We start from the raw sequence: 25228 nt of genomic DNA, 5'->3' as shown, positions 1-25228 counted from the left end.
ATTTGGAAGCATTATTTGATAATAATTTGATAATTTGTACCTTAATTCATTCATTTTCTGATAACTGCCCATTTGACCTTTTATTTCTTCTACCCTGTATACTAGTTATACTCAGTACTTTTGATGCATTGCTTTTTCTGGATAATGTGAGAATACTGAGCAGTCCCAATACCTTAATTCCCAGAAATCTGAAAGCTTACATTGACTACTGTTCCATTTGCCATTCCTTGGCGCAGAACACTCCTTCCACTTACAAGATTTGTTTTGCTTCTTATATAAAAGATAAAAAAATCTCATTAATACAGCAATATTTTATTCAGTCTGACTGAATATCCTTGACTTTGGAACAAGATACAAATTGACTACATAAGAAATAAATTATATTTTTAAAATTAATAAACTACTGAAGGGCAGTTTGGAAATCATTTCTTACTCATTTGAAATGAATTTATTAAGAAAAATATTTCTAGACAGAACTGTATGTACAATGAACACGTATTTAATATTTTAAAGAGCAATTAAAGTATAAATTGTGTGTGTGTGTGTGTGTGTATTTGTTTTCTGAGGTTTTCGCGGGTGTTTGTATGTAGGTCTTTGGTTATTCAGGTTTTCTCCCGCGTAAAATTGGAAGTGTCTTGGCGACGTTTCGATGAAGTCCCATTCGTCATCTTCAGGCTGGTGTTTTCAGCTTCGTGCTTCGAGGAGCAAAAATATATATAGAGAGAGAGAGAGCAAAATGAGCTCGAAATGGCCATCTTAGTCTCCCAATTTAATTCTTTGTCAGAAAAAGAAATTTGGATTTGTAATGTTTCGCAGTTGCGACTTAAGCCTGCTTAACTCGCGGGTATTTGTATGTAGGTCTTTGGTTGTTCGGGTTTTCTCCCGCGTAAAATTGGAAGTGTCTTGGCGACGTTTCGACGAAGTCCCATTCGTCATCTTCAGGCTGGTGTTTTCAGCTTCGTGCTTTGAGCAGCAATGTGTGGTCTTAGCTGTTTCTTCCTTTTAACTGCCAGTGGGGGTATGAACTGATTGGGTGGGAGCTTGGCTGTGTTCTGATTGGGTGGAGGTGTGTTCTGAATGGTTAGGGGCTTGGCTGTGCTCTGATTGGCTGGGGGAGTGTTCTGTTTGGTTGTGCTCAGGTTAGTCTGAGTTGCAGAGGGGTTTGAGATTTTGGGCTGCCTTGCTATTTTTTGGCTTCGCGTTCGTGGTCGTGCTCCTCTTCATGGAGGGTGTCAGTTTGCTTCATGTATGGATTGGAGGGGTTTAAAGTGGCTAATGATGCAGCTGTGGTCTGGCTTCTGGTTTGTGGTCGTGCCTCATCATCGGTGTGGCTTTGGGTTTGTTTTTTGCGTGGATGTGTGGTGGTGACATCCTGTGTGGTTTTTGTGAGTGTAGGTCTGGTATCATTTTTTGTGTTAGGGAGTCGTTTGTCAATAAGGGCGGGTTTCCAAATGGCTGGTAGGCGGGAGGTATCATCTCACTTGTTCATGCTGTGTGGGCGTTTTTCTATCTCGATGGCTTCTCTGATTATTCTGTTATTAAAATGTTCACTTTTGGCAATGGTTCTGGTATTTTTAAAGTCAATTTCATGTCCTGTGGCTTTAAGGTGTTGGACCAAGAACTCAGTCAAAAAAGAGGAACCAACATCTTCCTGGTCCAACACCTTAAAGCCACAGGACATGAAATTGACTTTAAAAATACCAGAACCATTGCCAAAAGTGAACATTTTAATAACAGAATAATCAGAGAAGCCATCGAGATAGAAAAACGCCCACACAGCATGAACAAGCGAGATGATACCTCCCGCCTACCAGCCATTTGGAAACCCGCCCTTATTGACAAACGACTCCCTAACACAAAAAATGATACCAGACCCACACTCACAAAAACCACACAGGATGTCACCACCACACATCCACGCAAAAAAACAAACCCAAAGCCACACCGATGATGAGGCACGACCACAAACCAGAAGCCAGACCACAGCTGCATCATTAGCCACTTTAAACCCCTCCAATCCATACATGAAGCAAACTGACACCCTCCATGAAGAGGAGGCACGACCACGAACGCGAAGCCAAAAAATAGCAAGGCAGCCCAAAATCTTAAACCCCTCTGCAACTCAGACTAACCTGAGCACAACCAAACAGAACACTCCCCCAGCCAATCAGAGCACAGCCAAGCCCCTAACCATTCAGAACACACCTCCACCCAATCAGAACACAGCCAAGCTCCCACCCAATCAGTTCATACCCCCACTGGCAGTTAAAAGGAAGAAACAGCTAAGACCACACATTGCTGCTCAAAGCACGAAGCTGAAAACACCAGCCTGAAGATGACGAATGGGACTTCGTCGAAACGTCGCCAAGACACTTCCAATTTTACGCGGGAGAAAACCCGAGAACAAAGACCTACATATATATATATATATATATATATATATATATATATATATATATATATATATATATATATAATATATATATTTTCAAAGCAATCTTTTGTTTTTTCACTCTCACTCTTATTTTATTAAGTTGGATTTTATATAGGAACTGACATATTTATGTAAGGATTTGCCTCAACCAGATCTTCCAAGAAAACAGAACTCTTGAAACAGGCATTGTCTCAAAAGGAACTTTTTATTGAGAGTTAGTGATGGCAAGAGATCAAAGCAAGGTCTGAGATTTGGCATGTAAAGGATTACATCAAAAAGGCAATTTACAACTCCTCCCCCCAGTGTCCAACCGTCTATTAAAATCCAGCCAATCTACAGGTGCCACCGTGTTATGAGAAGCTGGAGATTCAGTGGGCTTCTCAAGGTCTTTCTTGGTTTTGTTTCCCAACGATTCAGGCTCCGTTGTCTGGAGATAAGGCAGATGTTTTCAGGTCGCATTCCTCTTGCCCAGAGGGAGGGCATCTCATACAGAGCAGAGCAAAGCAAACAACAATTCCCCTGCAAGCACCCTCCCCCCAATAGTATGGCAAGCCCCGAAAATAAATAGGTAAAAGCAAGAAAGGGAAAAAAGGGAAGGGTTAAAGGCAATTATAATTGAGGGGCTCTGACAATTTAATATGTTACTTCTGATTTGTAAAATGCCTCTCAAATGACATAAACTCAGACCATAAATGAAATTTTATCTTGAATTTGTTTTATGTAACGTAAGTCAAGTTTCCTTTATAGTTTATATGGCACTTGCCAATGATTGGAATCATAATTTGGGATTTCTATGCTATAGTAGACAACAGAACACAGGGGACTTCTCAGCAACCAAGCTTCTTACCTTCTTAAAAAATATAGCAGGTGCCATTTCAGCTCCATTTAGGGTTCTTAGGAGGAACATTGGCCAAGAGGATGCATTCATCTGGAACCCTAATGTGACAATAAATACATAATGGATATGATTTAAGACAAAAAGCAAAATGGAGATGGGATGGAAGCAAAGCACGGTTGACCCATCACCGGTGCAAAGCACTCCAAATACAATCTATAACATTATATCCATTCTTTTTCCTCTTGATTTATGACTATTTCATTGTTTGCTATTTCCAAAAATGATCCCTGTAAATCAAACTGTTGAATTATGTTTTCTTACCCAAAGGAGGCTGAAGCATTCCTCCTTTCTTTTCACACGTTCCAATTTGCTGTATATCAGAGGAATCCACTAGCCTCCAGAAATCATTTTTGTTATCACTTCCATCAAGACGCAGCCTTAATCTAGTACCTGAGATTCCAATAACTGTAGCTATACACACAGAGGTAACATTCCGGGGGTCATGAGCTTCCAACTTCATACCCACTTTGAAATCATTGCTAGGGGGAATCTTAGACTACAAAAGGAAAGATAACAAAAGGTTTGCAGTATAGTTTAACAATCTATTGGCTTAGTTTTCTAAATAGTAATATATATATAGATAAAGCAGTATGTGGAATTTAATGAGCATTTTTGCACATGCACCAGTTTGATATTATACAAATGCGTCATTTTACATTTCAATAACAAATCAACACATGCAATCTAAATTTCATGATATTCTTCTCTGTGCAACAAGCATTTAGTAGTACTTTGTGTTTTGATTAGAGACATCAAAAATGGTGATTGTTATTTTCAACCACATGAAGAGGCTATAAGTCCAACAGTAAAGCTTCTTATATTAATAATTCTTACTAACATGAATACACCATGTACCACATTAAGTGCATACTACATTAAATACTACACTTATAAGTAAAGCAGTTCAATAGTTAACAAACACATTAATTTTAGGAGTGGCTCTTAATATTTTAAATTATCACCTGTCTGAAACACTGTGAAGGAGCAGCTACAGACCCAGTTTCTTTCAAGTAGTTGTCCCACTTAAAATATTCTATGAAAAAAATGGAAAAATTTAAACTTTCAAACAGCAATATAAATACTACATAAATATACTTCAGGCTATAGGAATATAAATAAAATCTTAAGGAATTTACAAAAATTAAGAATATTTTTTTCCCAAACATGTTAAAAAATAATTATAACAATTGTGAAAAATGCATTTTTAAATTATCTTTTTAATCTGGACTTGAATTTAATTGCTATATTGTAGCACATAAATTATCAAATTAATTAACTGGAATTACTTGAATGTTAGTGTAGTCAGCTTTTTCCCATAAGATTCCATCTCAAAGAAACAATACACTGAATGTGACCTTTTAAATATAGGAAAGTGCTAAAAGTGGGAATTTGGATTAAAGCATGCAAGACAGATGGTTGCCAAGCCTTTCCCCTTAATATCTATATCCAGCTAAGGTGAACTCACCATCACCCTGATAACTGGTTCTACTATCACTATTCTTACTGTTTGGAAGGTTTCCAAATATTCAACTGCAATATAAACTGTAATGTTTTTCTTTGTCCTGAAGTACAGGACATTCAAGTATTTGAGGAGTGCTTGTATATTCCCTGTCTTCTCTTCTAAACATTAAACCTTTCAAAACACTTTAATCTGTCCTCAAAAGACTTAATTTTTTTTCGTTCAATGATCATCCTCACTGCCATTCTCTGAACACTTCTTAAAATATGATGCCTGGAATTGGACATACAGTAATCAAGATGTAGTCTGACCAAAGCAGCATGTAGTGGAATTAGTAATTTCTGATTATTTGGAAATTGTACAGGTAGTCCTGACTTTACGACCAGTTGCTTAGGAATAGTTTGAAGTTACGATGGACCTTCTCAGGACTACTTATGACCCAGATTTGAAGTTCTGTTGACTCCCCTTCCCCCCCCCCATGGTCCCATGATTGCATTCTGGGCACTCAACAATAGGCCCACATTTACAGATGTTTGCAGTCATGTGAAACCGATGTTTCCTTCTGGTTCCAGAAAAAAAATGCCCACTGTAGATAGTGTATTCTCTTAACTACTGCCACATTCTCTTAATAACCAGGCAGTAGTTAAGAGAATACACTATCTACAGTGGGCATTTTTTCGGGCAGTCAAATGGTGACCCACTTAACAACCAGGATAACGTACAACCATAATTCCAGGCTCAACTATGGTTATAAGCTGAGAACTACCTATACATGAATAGATCTAGTCTAAATTTACATTTGTCTTTTTAGCATTCATTATTTAATATATGATGTTTTAATACTTCATGTACTGGAGGAATATTTATACAGAAATAAAAAGAAACACTGTTTATACAGCAATGAGTTAACCTAGGGCAACAGCTCAGATATTATAAAGTAATAAAATGTGGAGGTGAGAGCATTCTGCAGAAAAAGACAAATTTACAAGATTTATCTAGATGAAGATTTATTCAATGCAGTTATACCTCACAAACCAATTTACAAGTCAATAAAGGTATTGGAAGCAACATATAATATGTAACATTCCTCTGCTATCTATATTAATTCAAGAACAAGGTTGCTACGACTATTAAAACATGTTTAAACAATCGAACAATAAAGGACCCATATAAAATATTTGCGGATTTCCTTCACACATCTTGCATCTCAACTCATTTAATCTTTACTTGTAAAGCAAGCGGAGGTTAATCCATATTCTCTATCACAGGGATTTGATAAGCAGTTTACAATATGCTATCTATATAGAATCAATATAGATGAAAGTGTATATATAACTCAGGATTGAACTGTGGAATACACTTATGATGTTATCTAGTCAGGTAATAAAACATGCAAGCAACCAAGCTCAGAGAACACTGAAGACTCCACAGAATCAGAATAATCTATATTGCCAAGGTAACCAGGATATCCAGAAGGTTGCACTCCAATTGTCTACTGTTTGTTAAGATCACTCAACTAAGACAGATTCTTCAGATGAAATGGAACTACAGCAAAATAATCTAGAATTTTGGAGAGTCACTGAAGCAGAAAGCTGATTGGAACTTTGAACAGAATAATTCTAATGCTACTTGAGGACACCAGCTCAGGAAAGGCTGTCCTAAATCCACCAAAACCTGGCAATAATCTACATGAGATTTAAGGTAGCTTTTTTTTCAGTTCAGTAAGCACAAGGCATTTTTACTCTGTAGACATGCATATATCACTACCAATGGCTTCTGAATTTTTTTTAACAAATATGAAAAACCACAATCCAAAATGGCATATAGTGTATGAAAGGCTTTGAGCAGCAAAGAAGGTGATAGAAGGTAAAATATATTTAGACTTCAAATTCTTGGCCAATAAATCTTCATCCAACAGATTAGAGCCAAATTATTGCAAATGTCTGCAGTCTGCACTGGTGATGACCATAAAACTGTTCTGTTTCCCAGCTGCAAGCAATTGCAATATATACAGATGGCAGTATAGACCATCTGTCGAGCCAATCATATAATCTAAGTAAAAGCTACAGCATGAGAATAAGTAATATGCTACATATTTTTCAAGATACTGACACCTCTCAGTGAATTTAATCTTTACAGAGACTTGCTTTATTCCTTTGCACCTACCTTTTTTATTATTTTTCTTTTTTTTCCCCACTTGACTTTTATTATTTTATCAATATATATAAAATACAAAGAAAAACAAAAATAGGAAATTAAGAGAAGAAAAAAGAGAGGGGGAAAGAAAATATGAGGTACAAGGGAAGAAAGAAAAAAAGCACTGACTTCCAACTGTTTTTAGCATGGTACAAGATAAGAACATTCCAGCCTCCACTTTTTACATTTACACTTTATTATGTAATGAAGGGTTCTGTAACTGGAACAAAAAGAAATTGTTTGGCCTAACTATTGCTATCTTGTTTTTGCAATCAGCGTTTGAATCAGGGACAAATTTCATGCAAGCATGGGAAACATGTACATGGATGGGATGTACTGAAGGAGGGAATAAGGGAGTGTACAGGAGTGAGTGATGTCTTCCTGATGATGTAATGGCTCTCTTGTCTGATTTTCATTGGTTAACAAAGTTTATAAAGCAATGCTACTAACTTTCTGAGATGTGGTACTTCTGGATGTAACTCTGTCAGCATTCCAGATAGTTTGCCACCCAGCTGTTTTATTTGATCAATTAAAGCACTGTTTCTTCAAGAAGCCGCCTTTTGAGTTGCCTGATTAGACTTTTAATGGTATCTCAAATTTAAGTAAGGACCGGGGACCTTACATTTCTGGCGCCCGAACAGGGACATGGAAGGCAGAATTTGGAAGGTAGAAACAATTATTCTGGAATGAGGAGAAGGGTGAGAGAGAGAGAGAGAGAGAGAGGGAGGGAGGGAGGGAGGGAGGGAGGGAGAGAGAGAGAGAGAGAGAGAGAGATGCCTGAAAGGCAGGTTAGTTGCCTGCAATGTGATAGAGACGAATGACTGTTAAGGAAACCACCTGTTAGGGTATCCCCACATAAGAGGGCATGGCCAGCCCCTATATCGAAGAAAAAATATCGAGAAATCTCTAGGGAGTCATTCATTTGCACTGAGAAAATGAACTGGTGTTTAAGGGAAAAGGAGGGGCCATGTTTCCAATAGGCTGCGTGTTAGTCCATTGGAAAGCACTGAAATTGTGGCAGTGAAATAATCTTCAAGAATGCAATGTTGCAAAATTTTGTACACCTCCATTTGGCTAACTTCAGCCACAGAAGAAAAGGAAAGAAAAATTCAAAGAACTGAATGCAAGTTTTTTTTCCTCTCTAATCTGGCTCTTTGGATGTACATTCAATTCCTTTCTGTTAGACACTGGTGCCATTTACTGTCCTTAGAAACCATTCATGTTATCGGACATAAAGAGAGAAGGCTGGTCTCTGCAGTTTTCCCCTCCCCCTTCTCACCAGCAAAGGGCCCCAAATTCAACATTCCTTTTGGCCCTTCCCCACTGTCATTTGAATTTGCTGGGGAAAACTGGAAGCAACCATAAATGTTCCCCTCCTTTTTAGAGAAAAGTTAAAAAGAGAGGCGTGCTTTGGCCTCAAACCCCAAATTGATGTGTTTCTTAAATATTTGGCCATCTAGAACATTAATCTTGGACTTGGAATGGTAAGAAAGGTAAGAGGTAGTTAAGAGCCCTCAAAAATCACATCTTGATTTTTCTCACTTCTTGGAGGACAAGCAACAAGCCCGGAAATGTTATCTTAATGGTATTTGTGTATGTGTGTATGTCTGTGTTGTTTTGTGTTATTTCCAAGACTAGAAAGAAGGAGAAAACCTTCTGATAACAACAAACAAAAAGACCTTATTTAAAAATAAATGGTTTGCCTGGAAAAAGTATGAAATGAAATATCTATATATGAAATTGTTTATGCAAGCAGTTTGAATGGAAGTGAACGTATGAGTATGCTGAATGTGCAAATGCCTCTCTCTGTGTGTGCGTGTGTACGTGTGTACGTGTGTGTGTGTGTGTGTGTGTGTGAATCCCACACCCCAGGCTCTGAAAGAAACAGTAAATTGCAGATTTTGTTGTTGTTGTTGTGGACTAAATAAAACGTGTTTGCATGAGAATGAGAGAAATTCAAAAGGGGCCAAGATCCCTGTGCAGTTTTTTTAAAAAAATTGTTCAGCCTTCTTCATTACCAGCTTGCTACATTTTTTTCCCTTTGGAAGAGAGAGACGGAAAAAGGAAGAAGGGGGGGTTGATTATTTTAAAACTTTTTTTTTTCTCTGCTTAACTATGGCCTCAAAGAAGGAGGGAAGGAGTGGGAAAGTGAAATCTGAGATCTGTTCTTGCAGGTTTTGGCTTGTAACTTTGCTCAGGAACACAGAACAAAAAGAAATCTTATTCAGGCAAGACATAATGTTACTTGTAACCAGATAAGAACTCAGAGAAAAATTTGGCATTGGAACATACTGAAAGTCGTTTCAGGTTTAAAATGTTAGTTAACTCTAAATACACTCATCAACCAAAGGAAATGATTCCGAAGTGTTTTGCTTAGATTTGTAAATGTTTTTAAAAATTTGATGCTCTACTTTCAGTCTTTGCATACACATATATTTTCAGTACATTAACTCAAAATACCTCATTAAGCTTTTTTTTTTCTTGTGAAGTTGCTGTTTATTTTATTGGGAGCACCTCTTTTGAACCTCCCCAACTTAGAGAAGCCTTTTTATCTCTTTATGAATGTTGATTCTGGAATAGCGAAAGATGTGTTAGCTCAGAACTGGGTTGGGAGAAAGAAACCAGTTGATTTGAACCCTGCCCAGTTCTTGAGCTCAATGAACTAGTCTGATTAGAATATGAAGTGATAGAATTGTAGACAACGTTTTGGCTGATTTGTTTACAGATGGATCTAGCAAAATAGCTGAAGGGAGGGCATAATGGATGTGTGGTGTCAGAAGTGGAGAAGAGAATGTTGGTGGAGGCTGGGGGGAGGCTCTCCCTGCCTTTGGTTAGCTCAAGCCTGTGGGCTCTGAGTCAGGCTCTGAGGTTGTTCATGAGGAAGAGACAAAAATGTGGTTACTTTTCAAAAATTTGGAAAGAAAGAAGATTAATAGTAAAAAGGGAAAGAGTTAACTCACGTGAAGTTGGTGCAGAAGCAGCAGAAATGGCATACAGAAGGAAGTGAATGTTTGAGAAGGAGGAGTTAAAGAATGTGTTTAGGTTGTTGTTTTTTGAAAGCTTATGTTGTGGATGGTACATAGTGGCTGGACAGGTTGTGACATCTAGTGGTGAGGCCATTTCAATACAGGCCTCAGCTCTGGAAAACTTGCTTTGAAATGATGTATGGGAATTGCACGAAGGTTCAAGAATGTCAATGAAGAAAAGAAGAAAGTTACTCAGTATTTGCATAATCTGGCACAGGTTTTGTCTTCTATCTCAGTACAGGCCCAGGCTGTCCTACCATCTGTCTCTGACCATCATTGTTCCTGGAGAATGGGTTCAGGTGAAAGAACTGTCACCTAAAAGTTCCAATCCTAGTGGTTCCATCCCTGTCAAGTCCTCCTGAGCACCTCAATTGCAATGAGAAGTGGAAGGAATCAAGGCAGGGCCACGAAAAGTTCCATCTTCCCCTCTCCAATGACAAGCCCAGTAGCTGGACGGCCTAACTTTGACCTGCCTTGCCTGTTGAACTGTTTCCATCTAACTAGGAGGAAAACTTCAGTGGATTGGACTAACCTGGAAATCGTGTTTCTGGTATCTGGACTGTATATTGCTACATTTTTCTTATGTAACAGTTGTTGCTGCTGTTTCCCCCACACCTTCTTCAGACCATGGGCCCAATAATTAAAGGAACAAAAGGAAGTTGTGTTTATAACAAGACTACATATTCCACTTGCAAACTGGGGGATAGGGTCACTTGTTATGCTCCTGTCAATACAGTAAAGCCCTACCAACAATTTCGAATCTGGACATATGGCGGGATGCACAGATAATACCTTTTGGAAAGAATAACACAAGACTTATGGATAGTGCCAGCGTCTTCTTTGATGCATGTAAAGCTATTGACTGTAATCATGCTAAATGGACTAAGTGTGGAGCGATGGGGTGGAAACAGGCCTACTTATTTCATGCAAAATAAGTTTATACATTTTACCCAACCTGGCACAATCAAAGAAAATTCAATGTGATTAAAAGAGCCAGCACTTCCCAGTGCAACGCTGATTCCTGCAACCTGGTGTGCTTCAAGATAACCAGACCAGCAGATTTCTCAGCATCATTTGGACTAGCTATCGATAGAACCGGACACAAATATGGCTTCAAGTTGACACTATTATACCACAATCCCAGAAATATTTTAGAATTTTTCATTCTTTTTATGATCAACTGAAAATCACAATTGAGATCCCCTCAGTAGCAAAGAACCTTTTTATTGATCTGGTGGAAGAAATGCTTCATCTCTAAATGTGACTAATTGTTTTACATCTGTGTGTGGGTACTAACATGGGTGAACAATAGCCTTGGGAAGCATGTGAAATAAATCTTACTCCCCTGACTAGTCAAAATCTCACTTGAAAAGCCACCAATAGACCCAATGTGTGCACTCTGACCACTTCCATAGTGGGAAACCTCTGTTATTTTTTTTTTTTTTAAAAAACAACCAATGTTTTGGTAAAGCCTTAGGTGTGAACATCTCTTGTAGGTGAGCACCTCAGCATCCTTTTGGTGGATTACTACCGATTTGGCCCAACCCCCAAATCCCCTGGCAAACATTCCCCAATTGTCTACCTTATGGACCAATCTAACAGATGCAATCCTCACCTTGACCACTCCAGACGAACCTGTTACTTGGGCAGAAGATGGAATATATGGTTGTAAGACTTTTGTTTAAAAGAATTATTAGATTGCAAACTGTATTAGAAATAATTACAAATGAAGGGCATTTAGAATAACATGATGCTTTTTTGCTTTTCTATACTACGCTTGCGCAGGAACCTCCATTAGCCCGAAGCAAGAAGCACATGTTCAGAGAGATAAAGAAAACGGATTGGTTAAAATAACACTACAAAAGAAAGTTTTGTGAAAACAAGGTGGTGTGGCTTTCCTTTTACACGCTGCTGCCTGCTTGTGGAGGAAATACACCCAGCTTCTTCAGAAACCTGGACAGCTGCCATGGACACAAGCTGGTTTGGAGAGTTCTTTGGTGATTGGCAAATGGAAATTTTTCTGGTTGTGTTAGCTTTTGGAGGTCTGGTTTTGCCATGTTTGATTCCTGTTATCCAAAGAACAGTTACTTCTACCATCTCAGGGATGACGATCATAGCATCCTCTGTAAGTAATGATAAACCCCATAAGCCAGCCAAGCTCCTGACTATCACCACAATAACAAAGGAATATACATCATTGGTCACCAAGTACAGAAAGCATTCTGTTACAAAATTAAAAAGGGATAAATGAAGGGTTCTGTAACTGGAACAAAAAGAAATTGTTTAGCCTAACTATTGCTATCTCGCTTTTGTAATCAGTGTTTGCATCAGGGACAAATTTCATGCAAGCATGAGAAACATGTACATGGATGGGATGTACTGAAGGAGGGAATAAGGGAGTGTACAGGAATGAGTAATGTCTTCCTTATGATGTAATGGCTCTCTTGTCTGGTTTTCATTGGCTACTGAAGTTTATAAACAATGCTACTAACTTTCTAAGGTGTGGCACTTCTGAACATAACTCCGCCAGCATTCCAGATTGTTTGCCACCCAGATGTTTTGATCAATTAAAGCACAGTTTCCTTAAGAAGCCTCCTTTTGAGTTGCCTGATTAGACTTTTAATGGTATCTCAAATTTAAGTAAGGGCCAGGGACCTTATAGTAATTAGCCATTTCTATAACAACAAATCTATCTAATCGGCAAAACCAAACTCGAAGTTTTATTTTTTTTTCATCACAAGCACAAAATCCAGAAGTGATATCCAAATAAAAAACATAATTAAATAAATTCTCCTCTTTGAATAAAACAATCAATTTAATCATTTCTGCTTTATCTTTCTTGCTGTGGAAATAATGGGTATTTCTATTTGCACTTAATAATCTTTATAAAGTATCACTATTTAAAATAAGAATTCACTGTATTCTTTCAGATTCTTTAAAGGGAAAAATATTTTTTCATCCATTTTAAAACACTAAACTTTTCTTTAAAAATATTTCTGAAATCAAAACTTTCTAATACATCTTTTTTTAACTTCCTCTTAACATGCATACTTTAAAGTTCACTATTAAATTTAGGTCACTCCCTCCAAGTTACCCTCATAGAATAATTTTTCTTCTTGTATACATCCTTTCTAAAAATTTCAACTTTCCTTTAAACTAATACAACTTTCTCTTTAATTTTCTCTTAACACAAATACTCTCAAGTACACTTTCAATAATATTTTACAAACTTTAGGAATTAAGCATTATATATAAAGGAAAAATACATTTTCAAACTTTAGATTAAGACTTTCTTTCAGTTACAAATATCAAACTGATAAAAATCCATCCTAATTCCAAATTGATTCATTAAGTTTAAGTCACTCCTTCTAACTTGACTTTATGGAGTAAAGTCTTTTTCTTCTCTCGAATTTTTGTCAAGTAGTTATAAGCGGTGGTGGGATTTAGCCAGTTTGCACTGGTTCGAGTCAATGAGTAACTTTTTTGTAAATCACTTAAGAATTGCTGGCTAATCAGGAATCATAAAAATCAGAAAGTTTTAGTCACCCACAACAAAGTAGACCAAACTACAAATTACTAAAAATAATAAACTTTCTACCCTTACATTTCTCCGTCAACTTTTTTTTTTAAAGATACTCCACACTTCCTTATATTTGGCTTGCCTTAGCAGCCTTCTTCCTTGTTGTTTAACACTGAATAAACCCCTAAAATGGTGCAGATCTTCAAAAAGGAGTAACAGGCTGTGACTAAAGAGAGCTTCTTTTAGCCTAATAAAGATTCGGCACACAGGCTGCTTCGAAGCACAGCTCCTGAAGCTACTTTCAGACCTTTACTGTATCGGAAGATCTTGAGGGATAATTCTAGGACTTTCCCTAACTCAGGAGAGTCATATAAACTAAAGGAATGTCGGTTCCTTCTGTTGGTAGTTGAAAAAAACTACTGCCCGAGAAAAAATTCTTCAGGGATCCCTCCCTGCCTTGTAGTCAGTTGGTCATCTTTTCACCGGAAGTCCTTTGCATTTACTTTTCTAACAGTAGCAAGGCAGCCAAATAGAAAAAGATGTTCAGATAAATGTTCATAGTGAATGCAAACCAAAGTATTTTATATATTGCCCAGTAATAAATTATTGGTTTTGCTAATAGTCTATGTACAGTGAGCTATCATGTAGCTGTGCAAAATGGCCAACTTCTATGTATTTCACGCCATTAATTGCTACACATAAGCTAATAATACTATGCTGCCATCTTGTGTTTCCAATGGCTAGGTCTCCTTCAAGCTGACCTTGACTCCTGGTATAACTTTCTTGGCAATTATACCAAAGTTAGATACCACGGAATAATAGGAAGTTTCTTAGCAAGAAGCTGAAGTTCTTCCAAAGTAATTTAAGGTTTCACTGGTTATTCAACAATAACTTGTTGAAGCATTGACTTATTAGGCTTTATTGCAACTTTTGTATCCAACTTTTCTATTGTTTCTAAGCATGAATGAACCACAAATAACACAACTGTATACTATGCAAATTCACCTCATAGATTTACTCAAGGGTAAGCAAATTGTATGAGAACAAACACTATGTTTTATAATTTCATTTTTTTTTTTTTTTGAGAATCAGGAAAGAAAATACATCTCATTCTGCAATACAGGTAGTCCTTGGGTTACAACCAATCATTCAAAGTTATGATGACACTGAATGAGTGGTAGTTATGACTGATCCTCAAAGTTCCAGCTGTCACAGCACCCAAGTGGTCACATGATTGCAATCTAGGTGCTTGGCAATCAGCTCATACTTATGATTGTTGCACTGGCCTGCAGTCATGACTGCAATTTTTAGCTTCCCCACCAGCTTCCGATTAGTAAAGTCAATGGGAAAACAGCAGAGGTCACAAATTGCTCTGATAAGTCTCCTCCACCCATGCACCTCACCTAGCCCCTCGGCACTCATACCACATCAGCCACCTATATACCTTCCCAAACTGCTCGCACTGCACCTCCCTGGATATCTGCACATTTCCAACTGGCAGCCGCTCCCTTGCACATTCTCCTTCCTCATTAATTGTGCATACTCCAAGCCACATAATACTCATGCCATACCTCCTCAGCCACTCATTTACCTTCTCCCACTTGGCAATATCCACCCCAAGTCCTGTTGAGCTAACATACTGTTCCTGAGCTTCAGTGTGCTCCTTCCACAGGCAGCAGCATCCTCGTACACCCTCCCCAAGCCTTGTACTTGTGCCATGCCTCCCTCACTTAATGATGGCACACCAGGAATTGCAGGAATTTCTCTCTAAGAAATGCAGTTTTGTTTACGACTGTGTCACTTAGTGATGAAAATTCTGGTCCTATTTGCTGTCATAACTCAAGGACTACCTGTATATTAACAGTACCAATTTTAATAAAATTGTAAGCTGTATGTGTGTGTGTAATACTTGCATATATAGTACCTAAACACATTCCCAGAACAAATTTCCTATTTTATTTGACAGAATGGTATCTTCTCTAATACGCTTTATTACCTACAATTTTATCAATATTCAGATTTTAAAGCAATTCTTTCACAAAAATGATTTATCAAGAAAGTTCAATTTCCATTTGCCTAAATGCTACAGTATTATTCTGTATAATAGCAACCTTTAATGGAGACTACTACCAGAATTATAATCAAAACATCGAGAAACAGATACGACCGTACTTTTTGTAACTGCAAGGCTTATACATTTAAAAACTAATTTATAAAACATTTAATGGGATTAAATGTTAAATTGCTTTAAATATAATTGTAGTTCTTCAAGTGTTCATCTCTGAATGCAATCTATGCATTCTTATTCGATTCTTCCATATCTGTGGCATATTTTTAAGCAGGAAATGCTTTTGTCCAATGTGTGCATGATCCTGGGGATAGTTCCTACCTTTCCTCTTAATTTCTAACCAAGCCAAGGAGAAATGTTTAGATTGCTATTAAACTGGATGCCTAAAGTGAAAAAAATGAGAGGATTTTATGAATGCAGATGCCCAAAGAGGTAAAGTTGCATGAAAAAATAAGATTTTATATTTTGTTTTGCATTCTCTCTGCCTCCAATATATAGTGGAATAGCAAATGTACCTCATGGTAGGAGCAGATGGCAGAAGAATCCAAAAAGAACTGTTCAGCTAAAGAAGGCATTCAAACAAGCTTGAGCACTGAAATCATGATATCTAGAAAAGGTTGAATGTTGAGATCGTGTGAAGGCCCTACTTAGAGTGTTACTTTTATGAACATTGTGAATAAAGCATTTCTAACAGGAAATTTATAGAAAATATAGTTATATAATCTATAGAGTTGCCCACAGCCCAACAGCTATCTACTGCAATATAAGAACTTTTTAAGATCATAGCTGTTTGTAGAAAAAAGATTAAGAGAATAAGAAACTGGCTCAAATGGACTCCAACACATTTTATGCAGAAGGCAAATTAGGTTTTCTGTCAGTATGACTCTAAGGGGCATCTGTCTATATACAGGTAGTCTTCAACTTACAACAGACCTCCCCAAAGCTACTTATGATTCATTTTCAAAGTAACAACAGCCATGCATATGCCACCATGGTCACATGATCACATTTCAGGTACTTGGCAACCAGCACATATTTATCACTGTTTGCAGCATCTCACGGTCATGTGACTGCAATATGTATTTTTTTTTTTTTTGCTGTTTTCTAGCATTTACTTCAAGAATACCCATTGGGGGAACAATCTACCTGCTGCTACACATTCTGACTGCAACTAGGCTTGCTTTTGTGCAAAAATGGAAGAGCAAGGAAATTCCCACAGAGGAAGAGTTAATACATAAAATATTAGCATGTGCAGAAATGGACAGGTTCACAATGATATTAAAAGACAAATGTGGATCAGTTTATTATGAAACCTGGAATAAATTTTACCGCTAGAGGAATTTGAAGAGGACGGTTGGGGTTAAAGATGAATGTTAAGATAGAAATATATGTTATTTTAGAATAAGCATTGTATATAAAACTTAGATGAAGAATTGATTGTAAAAAGTGGAATAATCTGATAAGAATGTATATACTGGAATGTCACGTTAAATCCAATGTTTGTTTCTTTTTAACTGTATTATAAATAAAAAAAAATTAAAAAAAAACACCCATTGGGGGAAATTTACTGATTGATGCCTCAACCCACAACTGTAATGATTTAGAGCTCTATTACAGTAGTAATCTGAGAAGGGGCGTTGTATTACCTGAACACCTTTTCTCAGCATGGAGACGTAGAATCCACCAATGGGTTAACTCTGCCTTCCTGCACAATAGACCAGGTCAGCCAACTTGTCACACCCATCCTGGGGTAGCCACTCCCCCATTCTTGACGAAGGCGAAGCAGCTGACTACAATTCGACGTGATGGCTCCCTGTTCCCTAATATGACTTTTAATGATTTTAAGGGTGGGAGTGGATTCTACGTCTCCATGCTGAGAAAAGGCGTTCAGGTAAGACAACGCCCCTTCTCCAGCACCGGAGACGTAGAATCCACCAATGGGACATACCAAAGCCTCACTGTCCCAATGGGTGGGAAACAGAAGAGGACGAAGTTGTGTTTGTAGAGATTACCTGTTGCAGGACCCTCCTTCCGAAGGAGGCATCCGCGGAGGCAAAACGGTCTATCTTGCAATGTTGTATGAAAGGGGAGAGCGAAGACCATGTCGCCGCCCTGCAAACCTTGATAGAGGCCTATGTGGCCCACGCCACGGAGATCGCAGCGCTGTGAGTGGAATGCACTGTGATTTGTCCTGGTGTTGATAGAGAAAGTGATTGATATGCTTCCGCAATGCAAAGTCTGATCTACCTACCTATGGTTGAGGCAGACACCTTCTGTCCACTACAGGTGTGATGAAACGAAATGAAGAGAGCTTCTGATTTGCGTAATGGTGCCGTTCGCCTGATATAATGTTGTAGTGCCCTCCGGACATCCAGTGTGTGCCACTGTCGTTCCAGGGAATGAGACGGGTTGGAACAGAAGTCTGGTAGGATGATTTCTTGGGCCCTATGGAACAGGGTGTTAACCTTGGGGATAAAGGTTGGGTCCAATCAGAGGACCACCCGGTCCCGATGAAAGGTGCAGAGGTCCTCCCTGATCGACAGGGCCGCGAGCTCGGAAATGCATCTGGCCAAGGTTATGGCGACCAGAAAGGTAACCTTGAGAGATAGAGCCCTCAGAGTACAAGACTTGATGGGTTCGAATGGTGCCTTGGTGAGAGCCTGAAGAACCCGTGGTAGTTCCCATGAGGGATACCTGTGGACCACAGGTGGTTTTGCATGGGAGGCGCCCTTTAAGAACGTGCAAATCCTGGGGTGCTGTGCCAGGGGAAGTGTATTGACGCAGGTGAGTAGAGTGGATAATGCCATGACCTGCCTGCAAATGGTATTCAGTGCTAGGCCCCTGTCCAGGCCATCAAGCAAGTATTCTAGTACATTTGGAACTGTTAGGTCCGAGATATCGAGTGTTCACTTCTTGCACCAACTGCAGAAATTTCTCCATGTGGAGTCATAAATGCGCTTGGTTGCCGGTCAGCGGGATGCTTGGATCATGGAGATTACTTTTGGCGGGTATGACTCCGTGCTCAAGATTTGGCGTTCAAGTGCTAGGTGGCTAACTGAAGCCATTGGGGTTCTGGGTGTTGTAGATCCCCCTGGCTGAGTGATGCCTGGTCCGGGGATATCCTCCATGGAGGGGATCTGGAGAGATTCACCAGGTCCGCGAACCACGGTCTTCGTGGCCAGTGTGGGGCTACGAGTATGATCTCCACCCGTTCCTGCAATGTCTTGCGGATGGTTGCCGGGATCAGCGGAAGAGGAGGAAATGCGTAAAGTAGTCCCCTTGGCCATGGGCAATGTAGGGTGTATGTTTCCTCCGCCCCTGACGATGGGAACCTTGAGAAGAACCTTGGGAGTTGGGCATTCGTCAGAGATGCAAACAGGTGTACCACTGGTCGCACAACTGGTCGCCTGAACCTCTGTGTTATCTCCGCGAATAGGTCCGGGTGCAGACTCCATTCGGCGTGATCCACAGTTGACTTGCTTAGGAAGTCCGCTTGTCTGTTTGCCTCCCCCGAGATATGCTCGGCCCTGATGGAGGCGAGGTTCTCCTCCGCCCAGTCTCCCAGTGCTTGGGTCTCTGTCATGAGAGACCTGGATTGGGTTCCCCCCTGCCTGTTCACGTGTGCCTTTGCGGACACGTTGTCTGTGAGGACTAGTATGTGTTGTCCCGCTACCCTGTTGTGTAAGTGCCGGAAAGCTAGGTGTATAGCCCTTAACTCCAACCAATTGATGTTGTGTTCTAGGTCCTTCCAGGATCATTGGCCCTGCACCCACATGGACTGCAGTGCTCTCCCCAGCCAAACAGGCTGGCATCCGTCATAAGCGTGAGACGGTCGGGTTCCTTGAAGTGTGACCCTCTGGCTAGTGCTGGCGAAGACCACCACTTGAGGGACCATAATGTTTCTGGAGGGACCCTTACCTTTCTGTTGGAAGAGCTGAGTTTCAGCCTCTGGAATGGAAGGAGGAACCATTGGAGATTCCTGGAATGTAGTCTCGCCCAGGGCACTATTGCTATGCACGATACCATCTTCCCCAGCAGTTGGGAGAGTACGACCAGGGGAACTGTTCGTTCCCTGCGTTACCTGACTAGGGAATGTATGCTGTTGTGATGTTCCTGTGACAGGTAGACCTGCCCCCTGACTGTGTCTATGATTGCGCCTAGGTGTAATATGCAGGTGGTTGGGCTGGTCTGACTCTTTTGAAAATTGATTGAGAATCCGTGCTCCTGGAAGACTGATTGTCAACGCTAGGTCTGATTGCACTACCTCTGGGGACGATGATTGGATGAGGATGTTGTCCAGGTAGCACTGGACGCGCACCAGTATCGTTCGCAGGTGTGCAGCCAGTACCGCCAGGATCTTGGTAAAGGCTCATGGGCTGACGATAGGCCAAACAGCAGTGCCCTGTACTGGAAGTGGTGTCCCACGTAGCAGAACCTGAGGAACCGTCGGTGACTGTGGGCAATTGGGATGTGAAGGTATGCCTCCGTAAGATCTATGGACGACAGGAAGTTGCTGTGTCGAATGTTACCCAAGATGGAATGGAGGGTTTGCATTTGGGTGGGCTGAGAGAAGGTCGAGCCCTATCCCACCCAAAAGGACTGCCTTCAGGCATATGGGGTTGAACGCCTGTCGGCCCGTCTGCTGGAGTGGGCTAGTTTGTCCTTAGTTTCAGTGAGATAAGGATTCAGCGCCTCCCCGAATAATAGCCCACTCTGGCAGGGGGCTGTGGCTAGGCGCCACTTGGCCTTTGGGTCAGTTTGCCAGTGCCTGAGCCATAGCATCCTGCGTGCTGAGACGTTGGATGCTATTGCTCTGGATGAAAGCCTGGCTGCATGCAGCGTGGCATCAGAGTCGTATTCTGATGCTGCAGCAAGCTTGCTCAGGTCCTGTTGTGTCTGTACCTCTTCCTGAGGAAGTCTGGCCTGGAGTTGGCAAATCCAGAGTAGGGAAATCCTTGCAAAAAAGGATGTGCAGGTAGCGGCTCTTACCACCCATGCTACTGCCTGTGGGTTCTGCAGAATGTGAGTTCCCACCTTTTGTCATAGGATTTCAATACCTCCGCCATGTCTCCCGACACTGCAGATGGGGAGAAGAGGAATCCAAAGGGCTCGTCGACCTTTGGTACCTCGAGGTCCTTTGACTGTTCTGGTGTTGTGCTGAACAGCTTCTTGTCAGTTCCCCCAGAGTGGGGAAGGTGCCCGGTGAAGACCATTGTTTCTTAATGGTAATTTGGAAGAGCGTCGGATAGGGGACGTGGTGTTGAGCTACCACGGGTTCTAAGAACAATGGATCTGAACTGGGCAGTGGTTCTGGCTAAGGGATATGGTCCGGGCCAATGTTTGCCGTTGAACTGGCTCTGCGGAGCAGAGTCAGGAAAAGGGTAGGGTTGAATACCCCTCCGAATGGAGTGGGGTCTGAAGGAGGGTCCTCCTCCCACCATGACATGTCATGTTGGTTGTCCTCCGTGGGAGAGGATTCCCTACTGAGGAATGACCGTGATGGGGAGGGGGGATCCTGGTATGAGGTGTGCCCTGGTTGTGACTTGGGTGGGGGCATGGCCATCACGGATTCGGTTCCCGATCCATGGTTAGCCCTAGCTGCCATCGTTCTGAGAAAGTCTGCTCAATCAGGGTTTGCAAGTGATCCTCGGAGGGGTTGGTCTCGGACTCCGCCCACCTGAGACCTGCCGCTGTGGGTGTGAATGTGGCCTTAGGTATGGATGTAGATGGACCTGCCTCAGAGGCCTGAAAGGACCCTTCCGGGAACCATACTCTTTGTGTGGAAGGGCCCAATGGGAGGTCAAAGACCATTTCCTCTGTTTGCTCCACTTTTGCCCTGGCCTGCTTTTATGCCTTGGAGAATTCCCTCTCCAGGGCCTGGTGCCTTCTGCTAGCCTGTTTCTCACCCAACTTGGAAGGTTTTCTTCCAGAAATGGACTTGGCCTTTGCTTTGATCCTGCCTGCCGCCTCCTGTTTGGAGGATTTTTGTCTTTTGCGGTTGGTGGGAGGGGAGGTGATGCTCAAGGGCTGAGACACCATGGACTCCTCCATCCTAGGTGAGCTTTCTCAGTGACTCAAGAGGGAGATCTGGCAGGGGATCAGTTGGCGAGATGGGCAAGCAGGTGTAGCAGGGAGTGGTCGTCCCACTCTCCTGACCGCCTGACCAGTAAAGGGATCGCTGCTGTCCCACCCGTTTGGGGTCCGGCCCTTCTTACGTTCACCCAGGTACAGCATATGGAGTTGAAATACTAGGGAGATGCGGTCAGGGTATGTGCACCAGGGTTGGCCAAAGTGTTAAATGTCACATGCTTATTTTCTTTCTTTTATTTTTATCTATTTTATTTATTTATTTATTATTATTATTATTATTATTATTATTATTATTATTATTATTATTATTATTATTATTATTATTATTATTATTATTATTATTATTATTATTATGGATCATCGCACAGTCAGCCAGATGTTCAGACTGGATTTGGCATTTTGTCTACCTATCGAGTCCTTACCCAGGACCTGGGATAGGCAGATGTGAATGTTTGATGGTATTACAGGTATCGTCGCAGGATGGAAGCAGTTCCTAGTAAGGCCGCCTTTTGCAATTGACTAATAGCGAATTTGTCAATGCCAATGGTGTTCAAGTGGTGCTCCAGTTGTTTTGGGATTGCACCAAAGGAGCCTATTACTATTGGTACAACCCTTGCTTGCTTTTGCCACAGTCTTTCTATTTCTATTTGTAGGTCTTTGTATTTTGTTATCTTCTCCAGTTCTTTCTCATCTATTCTGCTGTCTCCAGGCACTGCCACGTCCACTATCCAGAGTTTTTTGTCTTTCTTATCGACAATTGTTAAGTCTGGGGTGTTATGTTGCAGGTGCTTGTCTATTTGAATTCTGAAGTCCCAGAGCAGTTTAATTTTATCATTTTCTATAACTTTCTCTATTTTATGATCCCACCAGTTTTTGCTTACAGGCAAATGATATTTTTTTGCAGATCTTCCAATGCACCATTGTTGCTACTTTGTCATGCCGCTGCTTGTAGTCAGTCTGTGCAATCCTCTTGCAACAGCTTACCAGGTGGTCCACTGTTTCTTCAGCTTCTTTGCATAGGCGGCACTTACTGTCTGTTGCTGTCTTCTCAATTTTGATTTTATATGCATTTATCCTTAAGGCTTGGTCTTGTGCAGCCAGAATTAGTCCCTTGGTCTCTTTCTTCAATTTTCCTGCTATTAACCATTGCCAGGTCTTGTTAATATCTGCTTTCCCAGCTATTTTTTTAAGGTATTGGCCATGTAGTGCTTTGTCTTCCCATGCCTCTATTCTGTTCTTCATTTGGTCTTTCTTGTAGGCCAGTTTGGTCTCTCCAGTAGTCAGTAAGCCTTCCTGATATACTAATTTCAGTGCATCTTCATCATTGTTCTTCAGATATTCTTCCAAAGCCATTTTTTCTTCTTCAACCATCTGATGTACTGGTAGCATTCCACGCCCACCTATTTGCCTTGGTAGATAAAGTCTATCAATGTCACTGCGTGGATGAAGGGCATGATTCATTGTCATTATTTTTCTGGTCTGCCTATCCATTGCTTTTAGTTCTGCTTGAGTCCAGTCCACTATTCCAGCTGTGTACCTAATGACTGGGATTGCCCAGGTGTTGATTGCCTTTATGTATTTCCTCCATTGAGTTTGGACTTTAAGATCTTCTTCACTCTCTTGATGTATTCACCTCTAATCTTTTTCTTGACTTCAGTGTGCTTGATGTTGTCAGCTTGAAGGATACCCAAGTATTTGTAGTACTCTTCCTCATCCAGACTCTTAATGTTATTTTCGTGGGGCATATTGATTCCTTCAGTTTTCATTATTTTTCCTTGTTTGATAGTGAGTGTGGCACATTTGTCCAAGCCAAACTCCATACCAATATCTTGGCTATATATACGGACAGTGTTGAGCAGCGATTCTATTTCAGATGATGTTTTTCCATACAGCTTCAGATCATCCATATAAAGGAGGTGGGATAGTCTGGCAGATGTTTTTGATGTTTGATAGCCGTGTCCTGAGTTATTCAGTATTGTTGACAGAGGAAACAGTGCAATAACAAATAGTAATGGTGACAATGAATCTCCTTGAAATATTCCTCTCTTGATATTAACCTCTCCCAGTCTCTCACAATTGATCTGCAACTGTGTCTTCCATTGTGCCATCGATCTTTGCACAAATTTTCTGATGGTTCTACTGACTCCTGTTATTTCTAGGCACTTGATTATCCAATCATGTGGCAGAGAGTCAAATGCCTTTTTGTAGTCAATCCATGCCACATTCAGGTTGGTCTTCCTTTTCTTGCAGTTCTCCAAGATCATTTTGTCTATTAGGAGTTGATCTTTTGATCCTCTGCTATTGGGGCGGTTTCCTTTCTGCTCAGGTGGAAAGAGATTGTTTTCAACTAGATGCTGTTGTACTGCATCAGCTACCACACCAGTTAGTAATTTGAAAGTTGTTGGTAAGCAGGTAATTGGCCTGTAGTTGCCTGGTGTTGCCCCTTTTGCTGGATTTTTCATTATTAGGTAGGTTTTCACAGTTGTTAGCCACTTTTCAATTTCTCCTCCTTGTAGTATATTGTTGAACTGTTTGGCAATGAGTGGGTGTATAACAGTTAGATGTTTCAACCAAAACCCATGCAGTTCATCTTCACCTGGTGCTGACCAATTTTTGATTTTCTTTGCTCTTTTTTCTACCATTTTTGTTGTTATTACTAGTTCTTTCATTTCAACTTCTGTTTTATTTGCATCCACCTCTTTTAACCAAGCTGCATCCTTTTTGTATTTCTTTGGGTTATCCCATATCTGCTTCCAGAATTGCACTGTTTCTTCCTTGTCAGGTACTGACTGATTCCTTGCAGTTTCTCTATTGATGGATTGGTAGAAACGTTTCTGATTGGATTGAAATTGGAGGTTCTGCCTATAGTTTGCAATTCGAGCTTCATATCTACTGATTTTCCTGGCTATAGCTGTTATTTATTGCTTTATTATTTCCAGTGCTTCCTTGATCTTCCTTGTTTCTAAGTGGTATTTCTTGATTAGGTATTCTTTGGTCTTCTTGTTCTTCAGCTTCTTTTCTTTCAACTGTTCTAGTTTGCTTGCATGTGATCTTAACTTGCTGATCTTATTTTCTAGTCTAACCTTCCATTTTTTTGGTGCACTGTTTGTTTGTTTTTCTTCTTTGTTGATTTTGCATCCCAGGTATTCAGTTATAACTGCAGCTGTGCTGTACATTAGTTGGTTTGTTTCTTGCAGTGAATTGGTGCTTATACTTGCTATTGCAGTATTTGCATCTTTTAATGCTTGTGCTAGCTGTTTCTTTGAAACAAGTTTCAATGCAGGCAGCCTTATTCTGTTGTTTTTGTGCTGTTCTAGATGCTCAGTTATTCTTTGTTTCAATTCTTTTATTTCTTTAGTTAGAGGGTTTTGTTCTTCCTGAGGAAGTGGTGCCTGGTTTCCAAATGAGAACAGTTGTATATCTCTGCTGGATTCCTTCACTGCCAACTCCTCCTGGTTTGCCTCTACATTCTGAATTACTTCTGGTAAGGCTTTGATGTCTTTGCCCTGGGTAAACCTTTGCAGTTCGTCCAATTCT

At 40.4% G+C, this 25228-nt stretch overlaps 2 protein-coding genes across 18 annotated transcripts in view; one reads left to right on the top strand and one right to left on the bottom strand.

Annotated features, from left to right (window-relative positions):
* The window catches only part of RAI2 (retinoic acid induced 2), a 129654-nt gene extending 112742 nt beyond the window's left edge, over positions 1-16912 (top strand). Inside the window, exon 2 of one of the 2 annotated variants that reach the window (XR_005558557.1) lies at positions 10250-16912. The gene's annotated coding sequence lies outside the window, so the exon portion shown is untranslated. The remainder of the gene's footprint in view (positions 1-10249) is intronic. The other variant, XM_039358411.1, reaches the window with a different exon arrangement.
* SCML2 (Scm polycomb group protein like 2) overlaps positions 1-25228 on the bottom strand; it is a 94555-nt gene that overhangs the window by 56843 nt on the left and 12484 nt on the right. For 11 of the 16 annotated variants that reach the window (XR_005558552.1, XR_005558551.1, XR_005558550.1 and 8 more), the window contains exons 1-4: positions 9948-10256; positions 4295-4365; positions 3594-3828; positions 3282-3370 (exon numbers count right to left, since the gene is read on the bottom strand). Coding sequence is in view for 12 of the 16 variants with exons in the window: in XM_039358400.1 (XP_039214334.1) it covers positions 3282-3370; positions 3594-3828; positions 4295-4365; positions 9948-10218 (666 nt within the window). In the remaining 4 variants the exon portion in view is untranslated. Of the gene's footprint in view, positions 1-3281; positions 3371-3593; positions 3829-4294; positions 4366-9947; positions 10257-25228 lie in introns of those variants that run through there. The other 5 variants (XM_039358401.1, XM_039358405.1, XM_039358409.1 and 2 more) reach the window with 3 other exon arrangements.

Source organism: Crotalus tigris, unplaced genomic scaffold, assembly GCF_016545835.1.
Source record: "Crotalus tigris isolate CLP2741 ecotype Arizona unplaced genomic scaffold, ASM1654583v1 scf7180000019016.1132606, whole genome shotgun sequence".
Classification (NCBI taxonomy): domain Eukaryota; kingdom Metazoa; phylum Chordata; class Lepidosauria; order Squamata; family Viperidae; genus Crotalus; species Crotalus tigris.
This window is presented reverse-complemented; position numbering and strand designations above follow the sequence as displayed.